At 49.1% G+C, this 11,295-nt stretch overlaps 1 protein-coding gene across 1 annotated transcript; it reads right to left on the reverse strand.

Moving 5' to 3' along the window:
• Positions 1 to 4,066: 4,066 nt before the first annotated feature.
• KCNE5 (potassium voltage-gated channel subfamily E regulatory subunit 5) lies at positions 4,067 to 4,595 on the reverse strand. The gene has a single exon (XM_007463672.1). It carries the CDS (start codon positions 4,502 to 4,504, stop codon positions 4,067 to 4,069), a length of 438 nt encoding a protein of 145 aa, XP_007463734.1. The 5' UTR covers positions 4,505 to 4,595.
• Positions 4,596 to 11,295: the final 6,700 nt, after the last annotated feature.

The raw sequence follows: 11,295 nt of genomic DNA on the forward strand, positions 1-11,295 counted from the left end.
TTTGATTTGCACTTCTCTGATGAGACTGGCAGATATAGAGAACAAACTAGTGATAACCAGTGGGGAGAGGGAAGCGGGGAGGGGCAGTATGGGGGGGGGGAAGGGGCTTATTATGGGATTATTTGAAATCATGTGTGTGAAACTTTTGAAAATTGTAAAGCGCTATAGAATTGAAAGAATCCTTCACTCAATTAAGAAAAACACATCCGATGAGGGACTGGTGGGGTCACCTGGTCCCATGCTCTGAGATCTAGCAGAGAAAAAGAGTTGCCTTAGTCACATTGTTTGTCTTCCAGGATAGGCTGTAGAGTAGGTTAAGTAACAAAAGGGGCTGCGAAGTGACTTTCCAACCAACTTCTTCTCTCAAAGCCATTCTGATGGGTGGTTCAAGTTCACCTAGGCTTGGCTATTGACCGATCTAATCTATTCCCCCTTGGGGGTCCTCGTTCATGCTCCTTCACAGAACATTCTAGACTGCCCTTCCTCCTACCTCTCTCATGAAGCCCACAGCCTGTGATTCTTTCCCTTCATTCTCTTCTCTTATGCCTTCTCTCAATCCCTGACCCGTGTCTTCAGTGTCTAGACATCAGTTCTGGTGGAGCCCTGAAAGTACAGTACGTATTGTCTTTTTTTTTTTTAAAAAGGGCACTTGCAAGCCTACAGGTAAAGGGGAGTAGAGTAGGATGGTGAGACAGTTATGCACAGATTCCTAGTCATCCAAGATTCCGAGAATGGGGTGAAAAGGCTCAGAAATCTGGGAGCTAGTGGCCAGGTCACTGCAATCCTTTTCTGTACAAAATAAGAGTAGATTATGCGGTAGAGAATTTTCTCTTCCCCACTTTCCCCGCACTGCCCAAGGGCACTCCCCCAAGGAAGGAAAAGGAAAATATAAGCGTAACACCTTATACTCTTCTATAGCTGCTGTACTTCTCCTTTCCTATATGTTATCTCACTTGATCCTCAGATTCCCAGCAAAGCCAAGGCTGGACCCCAGTTCTCCTGATTCTCGTCCTATGCTCTCTCCACGACACCACAGTGCACTTGCTTTAGCCATCAGGCAAGACTGTTTGCGAAGCAGCCCGTTCCCTTTTCTCTTTAATACAAATCATGTGCAGATCTTTGGTTTCTAAAGGATATGGCAAATTGAAAAGGAGATGGTAGCTACAAACAAAGGAAAGACCCCATTTACATCCCTCTAGAAGAGTGACTCGACGGCACAGAAGTATGTCTGCAGTGGGAGAAAAGCTTCTGCTTATTTTTGCACTGTCGATGAGCACTTCCAGACATTGGAACTCAAAACATCTCCTAGCCCCACTTGGTCGAAAGCCTCAAGTTACAAGTAAGGAAGCGCGGGTCTTCTTCGTTATTATTATGGAGCAAAGATCTGAACCTGAACTGAAACGGGACCTGCTTACACAGAAGAAATAGACTGGTGGGGGAGGGAGTTGAAAAAAATTCACTCTAATTGATTAGAATCCCAGTTTGTACTGTCAGCTCGCGACTATTCAGGAACACATTATTAAAACTGCAGGCTGGCCGGGCCTCTTGTTTTTCTTTCTTCTATCTCTTGCTCACCACAGTGTGATGACTTCAATGCTGTTGACACCCGCACTGGTTGGTAGAGAGTCGAGTGTCCAAACTTCTGGGAAACTTCATTATCTGGGACACAGTTGCCACCCTGAAAGTGTTTGGGGAAAGTGGGCAGTCAAGCACATGGCTCTCCCCAGACCAGCTCACTTTTCTCACTGGGAAAACTCTGCGGCTACTCTCACTACATGTGCTTAATGAGGAATGTCATCATCATAAAAAGGTTAAAACTTGTTTAAAAGCAGGAATCTTTTGGCAGTGGGATTTGTTTCCCACAGCTGGCACATTCATGCTTATTATGGGCATTATCCCAACTGCTCCCAGCTGCCTTTTTTGGCAATATATATTTTTTAATGTCTCTGAAAAATAGTACAGATGTTTACAAAATTTCAACACCTAAAGCACTGAGGATGCTTCATTATCAAACAACCTCGTGTCCCCAGTTATGCCAGATCAATGAGGGACCTTGTTGTACCTGAAATACAAGGCTGAGGCCTGCCCTCCCCCATATGCACCTGGCATGGCTGGGTATCTGTGCCCTCCCTCCGCATCCCACTCAGGCCTCCCTGCCTGGCCCTGAGATGGCTCTCACAGCATCATTTCTCTTCGTCACGTTATCTTGGACCGCTGCCCAATCCCTGGCCCCCACCTGCAAGGAAAGGGGTCGACCTTAGGGCTGGAACTAGGACTGGAGAGGAGTCAATGGGGTAAGGCCAGTGTATCTTCAAGGAGTGAATCCTGGGAATGAAAGTAAGTTCATTTAACTTATTAATAGCTCCAGTAAAATACCATATGGGCTACAAGGTCAAAACCAATGCCTTGAAGGAGGCTTGTGTATTATCAGTGCATTTAAGTAACCCATAATATCTTCGTCCTGCTGTTACTGAGAAACCAGTTGTCTTGAAGCAAGTTGGCTTAACGCCAAGAGGTGATTTTATGTGCATTTGATGAGGCCCAAACAGCCACCATCAGGTACAAGCATTTAAGCCCTAAGCAGGCAAGTTTCTGATGACCTTCAAAGGAGAATAAATCAATAAGCATACACCTCTAAATTTACCCATCATTGGTTAAGACAGCTTAGTTCAAGCATCTCCTCTCTGGCTTAAGATTTACACTCTTTGGTGGCTTTTTCTCTTTCAATAAGCCGCTTCTTTGGGAGAGTTATGAAGGTGGCTTCTAAAAATGAACTTTGATAATAGCTAATAGTGATGGGTGTGAGAGGTTGTTTTAATTTAAAGTATATCCTGAAAAACTGCAAGAGGTAAGTGGGAAATCCTTATTTAGCATTGTGATGTTTGAAAGTGCTTCAGAATTAAGGGAAAAGGAGCGGAGAAGTAAGAAAGTAGTTATAACTTGGAAACACTTGAAGAAACAACCCATTTAGCCGTACGTAAACCTTTTCTTCACGCACAGTGACATCTGTTGCATTGGAACTGGATATATAGATATAGGTATCAAAACAACCCAACTCCCCAATCTAAACATTATTTCCAAAAGCAAAAAGGGTTCCTTCTCTATATAGTACTGGGTCTCAAGGCTGGGATCTTTGAGAAAAGAGTCTCAGGTTATTGTTTAAACGACCTTTATTACCTGCCTCTGACATTCCCCAGGTTACAGAGCAGGAGACGACTGAGCCTCATGTTCCATGGATGAAGCAGACAGCTGCCATGACAACTGAATCAATATAGGAGAGGCATTGGGAAGTATTAGGGTGATACGCCCAGCAATGGTTACCCATGGCAAAAGATGGCAGAGCTACTCAAAATTAGGCAAGTTACCTTCAGGAAGACAACTGGATGCAAGAAAACCATACAGTTGGGGGTAATAGGCCTTCCCCACCCTCTGAGCCCCCCTCCACCTCCAGTCCCATTAAGTCCATTCTATGCCACAGACTGGTCCTAGTGTCCTGCTAGCTCCCTGCTGAAGGAGGAGGGAGGGCAAAGATGTCTGAGTTCTCTTCATTTTCTTTGTCTCTGTCCCTAAGGCAACAGGAAGCTGGAGCTGCCCCAGCCGGCCTGGCAGTGATGGCAAGCCCGTTGGCTCTACAGAGTGAGCAGTCCCTGGCAGCCCCCGGAACAGCTGCCAGTTAGACGGCCCAGAGTTCGGATAGACTTCGTTGCTTCAATTCAATGCCAAGTGTTGGACGTGTTGGATTCAGTTCCCAGAGGGCTGGAGCGTGCTGTCAGGGCCGTCTGAAGACAAGAGAGCAGAGGCAGTTTAGTGCAGTGGGTTGTGCGGGGTCGGAGGTGGGCGGTGGGGGGTGGAGAGGAGGGCGAGGCTGGCCCGGAGGGGGTAGGGTGGTGCTCCTTCCAGGGCCTTCCAGACAAGGTCTCCTGTCCTCTCAACGTTGTCCGGGCCTTAGGTGAGGAGAGCCCTGGAAGGGGAGAAGAGGAAAAGGCGGCAAGGCAGGCGGGTGCCGCGCCCAGGGATGAGCGAGCTGAGGAGGGCGCGGGCGAGCCAGCGAGCTGGGGCGGCGGCTCTAGACGCCCTCGGCGGCCCGGGTGAGGGCCGGGGCGGGCAGCCCGGCGGGGCCGAGCTGGCGGCGGTCCTCGGCGGGCGATCCGGCGGCTGTCTCAGCGTCGGCGGCGGCCGGGGCACCTCCCGGGAGCCACTCGTGCTGGGCGCAAGCCTGGGACGGCTCGTCCTTGGCCTCGACGAGCTTGCGGGAGCGGGTGTAGGCCAGGATGAGGCCTCCGGCCAGGCAGGCGTAGAAGACCATGATGAGCAGGATGTAGAGATAGGCGTCGTTGCCCTTGGCGCTGGTCACCTCGCGGCTCACGAAGGGGTCGGGCACGACCCCCATGCCCATGCTCGGGCCGGGGCCGGCGCCCAGGCCGCTGGCGTTGCCCCGGTGGTGCAGCTCGAGCAGCAGGCGGCTCAGCAGGGTCCGCAGCCGCTGGCTCTCGCTGCAGTTCATAGCTGTCGGGGAGTGACACGGCGGCTCCAGATCGCTGCTGACCTTGCCCCCGGGCCGGGCCGAGGGGATGCGGGCGAGCGGCGGCGGCTGCGCCCGGCTCCCGGGCGGGCGACGCAGTGGCTGGGGGACCCCGCCGCCCGGGCCTCCTTATCCCCTCACCCCGGCGCCTCCTCCCCTTCCCCACCACGCCCCCTCGGCCCGAGGCCGCCTCTTCCCAGGCTCCGGCTGTCTCGCCGCCCCGGGGAAAGGGGACAGCTGGTGGGGGGAGGAGAAGGGGACGAGGGAGGGGGCGAGGCCTGGAGAGGGGCGGAGGGGGCGGGGGCGCGCGGAATGCGCGGGGCCCCGGGCGGCAGAGGCTGGCAGGGCGGCTCGCCGGGGCCAAGCGTGGACCCCGGGCTGCGGAAGAGAATTCCTCCCACGTTCTGGCCACCTGCCCTGCAGGCCCAGCTTTGGGCCAGATACAGCATCTGGCCCCCACGAGACGGGCCCTGCACCGGGGTTCCATCAGCACTCACGAAACGTGGCAGCCGAGACCGCGGGTCCACATCTCAGGACGGGTGATTACTCCCATGGACAAGAACGCTGGCCTGTCTTTCCAGCCCTCACTGCTTCCCCTGGACCGAGGTGAGCATCTTATTGAGAAGATGCTCAGGACGAATTTGGTGACTGAAGTGGAGCAGGATGCCCGGGGCTTCCAAAACAGGTTTCTGATAGTATACCAGCCTCCTGGGAAGTACCCCTGCTCTGATTTCCTATCACATTTTTAGAGGGGCCTCCACATCTTAGCGTGTGAGTGTACCATCCATGATATGGCCCTGTTTCCCGCGGGCGGCAAGCCATCTTCCCAGAAATGCAACCAAGTTCTTCCATTAAAAGGAGCAGGGACGTTTAAAAGGCCCTTTGGCTACACTCCCTAGGCGTCTCGGGATCTGAAAAGTGCCAGTTCTAGAGAATATGCTTACCTCCACATGCAATTAGCCAGATACTCAGCTCTGTGCCTCTCTGGGGCTTGGGAACAGGTCTAGGCCCTGCTGGCCCATGAGGCAGCCATTTTTTTCTCAGAGGGTATCTTCCTTTAGGGGAAAACAAGTCACTAAGACAAATAAATCTATAGTATGTCAAACTGGAAACAGACTGGGATTCACAAAGGGAAAGTGCTCAAAGGACTGATTTCTGGACAGCGAGTAGGAAAAAAAATGAAGTGGTGCTGGTCGGGTCGGGTTGTATATGATTTGCCAAGTAATAGAAGGAATGAAACGAAGCTATGTGCCTTTATGTATCCCTTGCAAACCAAGGTGCCTGTTCAAGACCGTTAGGTCCAGGGACCATTCAATCTTCAGGGGCCATGGGTTAAAAAAGAGAAGGTTTTCTGATGCCTCTGCTTCAGTCACCCTTCGGCCCACTGCCCACTCCGGGCTGTAGCCTTCTGTGTGTTGGAGTGAGGTTGGCACCAAACTATATCCAGGGTCTCAAACGGAGCCTTGCTTAACAGCCTCTACATACATCTTAGAGACATTCCACATGCCCCTGACCACTGGCTCCCTCCTAATCACCTTGCCTCCATGTTCTCGCCTCAGAGGGGCTCAGGGAAGAATTGTTCAAGTGAGTTGGCATGACTAACGACAGAGGACACAGCTAGGAAATTCTCAAAGCCGTGCCAACCTAGCGACATGACTGTTAAGCTAAAACACTCCCCTGATCTGTTAAAACATGCCCAGAATCTCTGTGGTTCTTCTTGGTTTGGGGTAGTGGGAGGAAGAAGTCCCTTCACTGTAGCATAAAAACAATCTTTTAAACGTGTATTGTACTTTCAAGAGCCTTATGAGCCAGTAGATTCAAATGGTGGAGCAGCAGGTCTAGAATAATAAAGTTTGACCTTGTTCTCTGTCATAACACATGACTCTTGTCACATGGGCTGCCTCCATTCCCCCCCCCCCACTCCCTTCCCTGGAACCTTCTAGAGTCCAGCGCTTTCGGCCCAAACCACTCTCTGTAAGTAAGTTCACCAGCGGCCTCCCGGCCAAATTTAAGGGTCTCTGCTCAGTTCGCATCTTTGACCTCAAGGATGAATTTGATACCATCAACCACCCACTCCTTCCTGTCCTACCCTTGGCTCTCATGGCATTGCGTTCTCAAGTTTCTCCTCTTATCTCTCGGAGGCATCACTCTCTGTCTCTTTTGCTGGCCCCTCTTCTTTCCTCCTCCCATTAACTGTTGGAATTCCCCGAAGACTCAATCCTCAGCTCTTCTCTCTTAACATCCATTTCCTTGGAAAGTGTCTCCTTACATGCTTTCCCCTACCACCTGGCATATATTTAGCCAAATTTGAGTCTCTAGCTCTGATTCTTTCTTGGTAACATGTCTCAAATCCATCCGCTTCTTCCTTTCTGGTTTTATTGCCACAAGCTTAATCCAAGCTCTCGTTACCTCAGGTCAAATATGCAAACTGAGAGTCTCCTGGCAGATCACCCTGCCTACAACCCAGTCCACCCTGCTATGGCTGGAATAATCCTCTGCCACCACCACTTCCACCCACTCACCCCTGTGTTCAGAGACCCAGAGTTGCTCCCCACTGCTTCTTTAATGGAGCCCAGTCTTCTTTGATGGACCTGAGGTCCTCACACCAGTAGACACCACCTTCTACCTTGGCACTTGAAAAACAGCATGTTCCTCGAGTTCCTCTCCAATACTCTGTGCCTTTCACCTTCCTCAAAATACAGCCACAAAAGGAAGTCTTGCTTGATTCCCCTTATTTGTGCTCTCAGAGTCCCTACAGCGCACCCCTCTTGATAGTGCCCCAATTCAGACTGCAGCATTCAGTGCAGAAAATTTGGAAAACACAGAAAAACACCAGTAAGAAAAGTCAACAGTAGTGCACATGTGTTGCACATGGACACACACACACACACACACACACACACACACACACACAGAGGCACTGTACATCATTGTTTTGTAGCCTATTTTTCCGCTTAACAAGATACTGGGAATTTTTCCCTATGTCAATTACTATTTTTTACAACATCATTTTATTACCTATACAGTATTCCAGACTATGGATCTGTTATTATGTATTTAAATTAGCTCTTATTGTAAGATTTCTGATTAATTTCCAGGTTCTTGCTCTTAAAGATAATGTTTTAATGAACACATACAAGGCCAATTCTAATTCCATTAAAGAAATAATTACCAGAGAGAAAGCAAATTAGAAATTTACAGAAGACTGGCATAGGAAGCAAGAGATGTATAGAAGGGGGTGGAAACAGGAATGGAGACTAGTCATAAAATTTAAAAAGGCCCAACCCTCAGAAAAAAACAACAGGTGTGTGTGTGGGAGACTCTGGCTTTCTTTTCACTCAAGGAGCTGCTGGACATCCCTTCGATCCCAGCCCTGAATGGCTGAGATGCCAACCTCCTTTTCCTCCCCACACTTAATGAAAGTCCGAATCCATCAGACAAGGACTGGGTCTCATTCCTCCCCAGACTTCCAGCCCCTCTACACCTGTCCCATACCTGCCCCATAATCATCTGTTGATCTATTGTCCAGAACTCACTTATTTCCTGAACGTAATCAAGTGTGTTGACAAAGGGAAGTAATTTATAATCATGTATTTAGACTTTCAAAAAGTCTTGGAAAAGGTTCTGTTCCATGCCAAGGTTGTTTTAAAAGTACAATTGAGGCGCCATGGGCTAGGAAATGCTTTCACCATTCCTTGAGACTGTGAATGCTTCCTGCCAATAGTGCAGCTCCATGGAAGTTGGTTGAATTGAACTGAGTTGAGTTTGGCTAGTTGCCAAAGGACGGGCACAGATGGTAAGCACTGTTGGAGTCCAGGAGGTTGGCAAAGCCACAATGCGCTCTGAGGGAGGGGAGGAAAAAAGTCTTCGTGAAGCACCAACTACAGACCCAGAAAGAATCACTCATTCATTCATTCATTTATTCAACAAACACTTGTTGCATGTTACACTGTGCAAGACACTGTGCTGGGTCCTAGAGACACATCAGTGAACAAGTCGCACTGGTGAACTGTCTGTGGCTTTGATGGCTTACAGCCACTTCTTTGTGAACTGCGGACAAGCAGGGAGTGCCAGGGTCTGGAGTGGGATGAGCAGTGGGCGTGAAATCCAGCGAGAATTCTGATTTGGAGAGTTTTTTTTTTTTTTTTTTTTTTTGGGGTACGCGGGCCTCTCACCGCTGCGGCCTCTCCCGTTGCGGAGCACGGGCTCCGGACGCGCAGGCTCAGCGGCCACGGCTCACGGGCCCAGCCGCTCCGCGGCACGTGGGATCTTCCCGGACCGGGGCACGAACCCGCGTCCCCTGCATCGGCAGGCGGACTCTCAACCGCTGCGCCACCAGGGAAGCCCTGGAGAGAATTTTGACTCTGGACCCAAATACTAGAGTCCAAAGCCTTGTTCGAAAAAGGAAGATCCCTCTTTATTCAAAAGAGGGAGAAGAGTAAATGGGATAGTTCCTGGGTCCAGCTGGGGCTTCTCAGTTGCTTTATGGGAATATATGCTACATTTGGGGTGGGGGGACTGGGGTTTGATAAAGATCAATATTTATGGGTTGGAATGCACCCCAGGGGCTTCGAGTGCCTACCTTAAAGATTTCTTGGGGGCCTTGGTGGGCTTGTGCTGGGGTCACCCTACATCAGGCCACATACTGGAGCATTAAATATAGTCCCTGATCTCATTTATCAAATGCCTAGCATGTGCTGTTAATTAACCTTACAGCAACCCTATGAAGTGGGTAGGGTTGATATTAAAACTATTTAACAGGGACTTCCCTGGTGGCACAGTGGTTAAGAATCTGCCTTCCAGGTCAGGGGACATGGGTTCGAGCCCTGGCCCAGGAAGATCTCACATGCTGCGCAGCAACTAAGCCTGTGTGCCACAACTACTGAGCCCATGCGCCACAACTACTGAAGCCCATGCGCCACAACTACTGAGCCTGCGTGCCGCAACTACTGAAGCCCATGCGCCTAGAGCCCGTGCTCCGCAACAAGAGAAGCCACCACACTGAGAAGCCCGTGCACTGCATCGATGAGTAGCCCCCGCTCGCCGCAACTAGAGAAAGCCCGCGCACTGCAATGAAGACCCAACGCAGCCAAAAATAAATAAATATTAAAACATCTATCTAACAGCCCTATGTCTTGGACACTGACCAATCAGAATGGACTAGCAAACAATCAGAATAGATGCTGGCTGTAAACAACCAGTATAGCCTTACAGAGGCACAGCATCATGGGGCAGAGAGGTAGGAGCGGGGCACAGACCAAATAGCTTCCCGTTTCCCAGAAGATGAAACCAAGATCTCATCTCCTTGGACTTCAGAGCTGTCCCAGGTCTTTCTCAACCCCCTTCCTCCCTGTGGATGCCTCCACTGCTCCCTGTGTTCATAGCAGGTACATGAAAAGATCCCTCGCCTGCTGACTCCTCTAAAGCAATGATATCTACTGCAGCTGCCCCTCTCTCCCAGCAATTTTCTAAGGATGCCACTTGTTGGCTCAAAATTCTTGAATGTGCCCCATCAGATTGACAAATTATCACCTTAGTGTGGACTTCAAGACTCTCTGTGCTCTGGCTTGAAGACGCCTTCCAATCATACTTGCAGCAATGACTACCCACATGTCTCCAATACCAGAAACCTTTTCTTTTTTTTTTACAAATTATTTTTTATTCAGATATAACTGACATGTAACACTGTGTAAATCTGAGGTGTCAAATGTGTTGATTTGGTACATGTGTATTGCAATATGGTTACCACCGTAGCGTTAGCTAATGCCTATATCGCTTCACATAATGATCATTTCTTTTTTGTGGGGAGAACTTTTAAGATACTCTTTCAACTAGATGAAATCTCACTGTCCTTAGCAACTCGACAGCATAGGATAACAGCGATATGTGTGCTTGTCAGATGGACCCAACGATCCTTTTGAGGGCAAGGGCTGTATTCTTCCTCTTCGTATTCCTCACCTAGCCTGGAACAGTGCCTGGCATTATAGTAGGTGATCAGGAAATATTTACCTGGGTTTGAGGTCTGCCTTCCTTAGGCTTTTAAGTTTGAAAAAACAATGGGCTCCATTCAGGATATGGAACTTTGTGGATATATTTTCTTCCAAAAATTTATGCAAATTTCAAACATACAGCGGAGTTGAAAGAATTTTCCAGTGGTGCCTTGTTACTAGCCAGATTCTACCGCTAATGTTTTCCGATACTGGCTTTACCCATCCCTCACCTATCCATCTGTCTGTCTATCCAGTGTCTTTTCTTTTTGAAGCTGCAGACGTCAGTACACTTCACCCGTAAGCACCTTCCACATACCCATCCTTAACTAGAGTTCAATATTTGTTTATTATTCTTTTGTTTTCCTTTTGAAGTAACATATATGTTCGATGAAATACACAAACATTAATTGTATATTTGCTGAGCTTTGACAAAGGTAACTGCATAACTTAGCCCCCTACTAAGATGTAGAACATTACCACCACTCAAGAAAGTTTCCTCTTGCCGCTTCCCAGGCGATCCCCTCCCTTCACCCCTAGAGGCAACCACTGCTTTGATTTTTTTCCATCATTGATTAGTTTTGCCTGTTACAGAACTTCATATATATGAAATCATATAGTATGAAGTTTCTTGTATAAGACTTCTACTCAGCCTGATGATTTTGAGAATCATCCGCGTTGTCGCAGGTACCTGTAGTTTGTTCCTTTACACAGCTGAGTAGTACTCCATTGTATGACAGTACCACAGTTTGTTTATTGATTATCCATTTATCCATTATGCATTCT

The sequence above is a fragment of the Lipotes vexillifer genome, unplaced genomic scaffold (genome assembly GCF_000442215.2).
Source record: "Lipotes vexillifer unplaced genomic scaffold, Lipotes_vexillifer_v1.1 scaffold1267, whole genome shotgun sequence".
Classification (NCBI taxonomy): domain Eukaryota; kingdom Metazoa; phylum Chordata; class Mammalia; order Artiodactyla; family Lipotidae; genus Lipotes; species Lipotes vexillifer.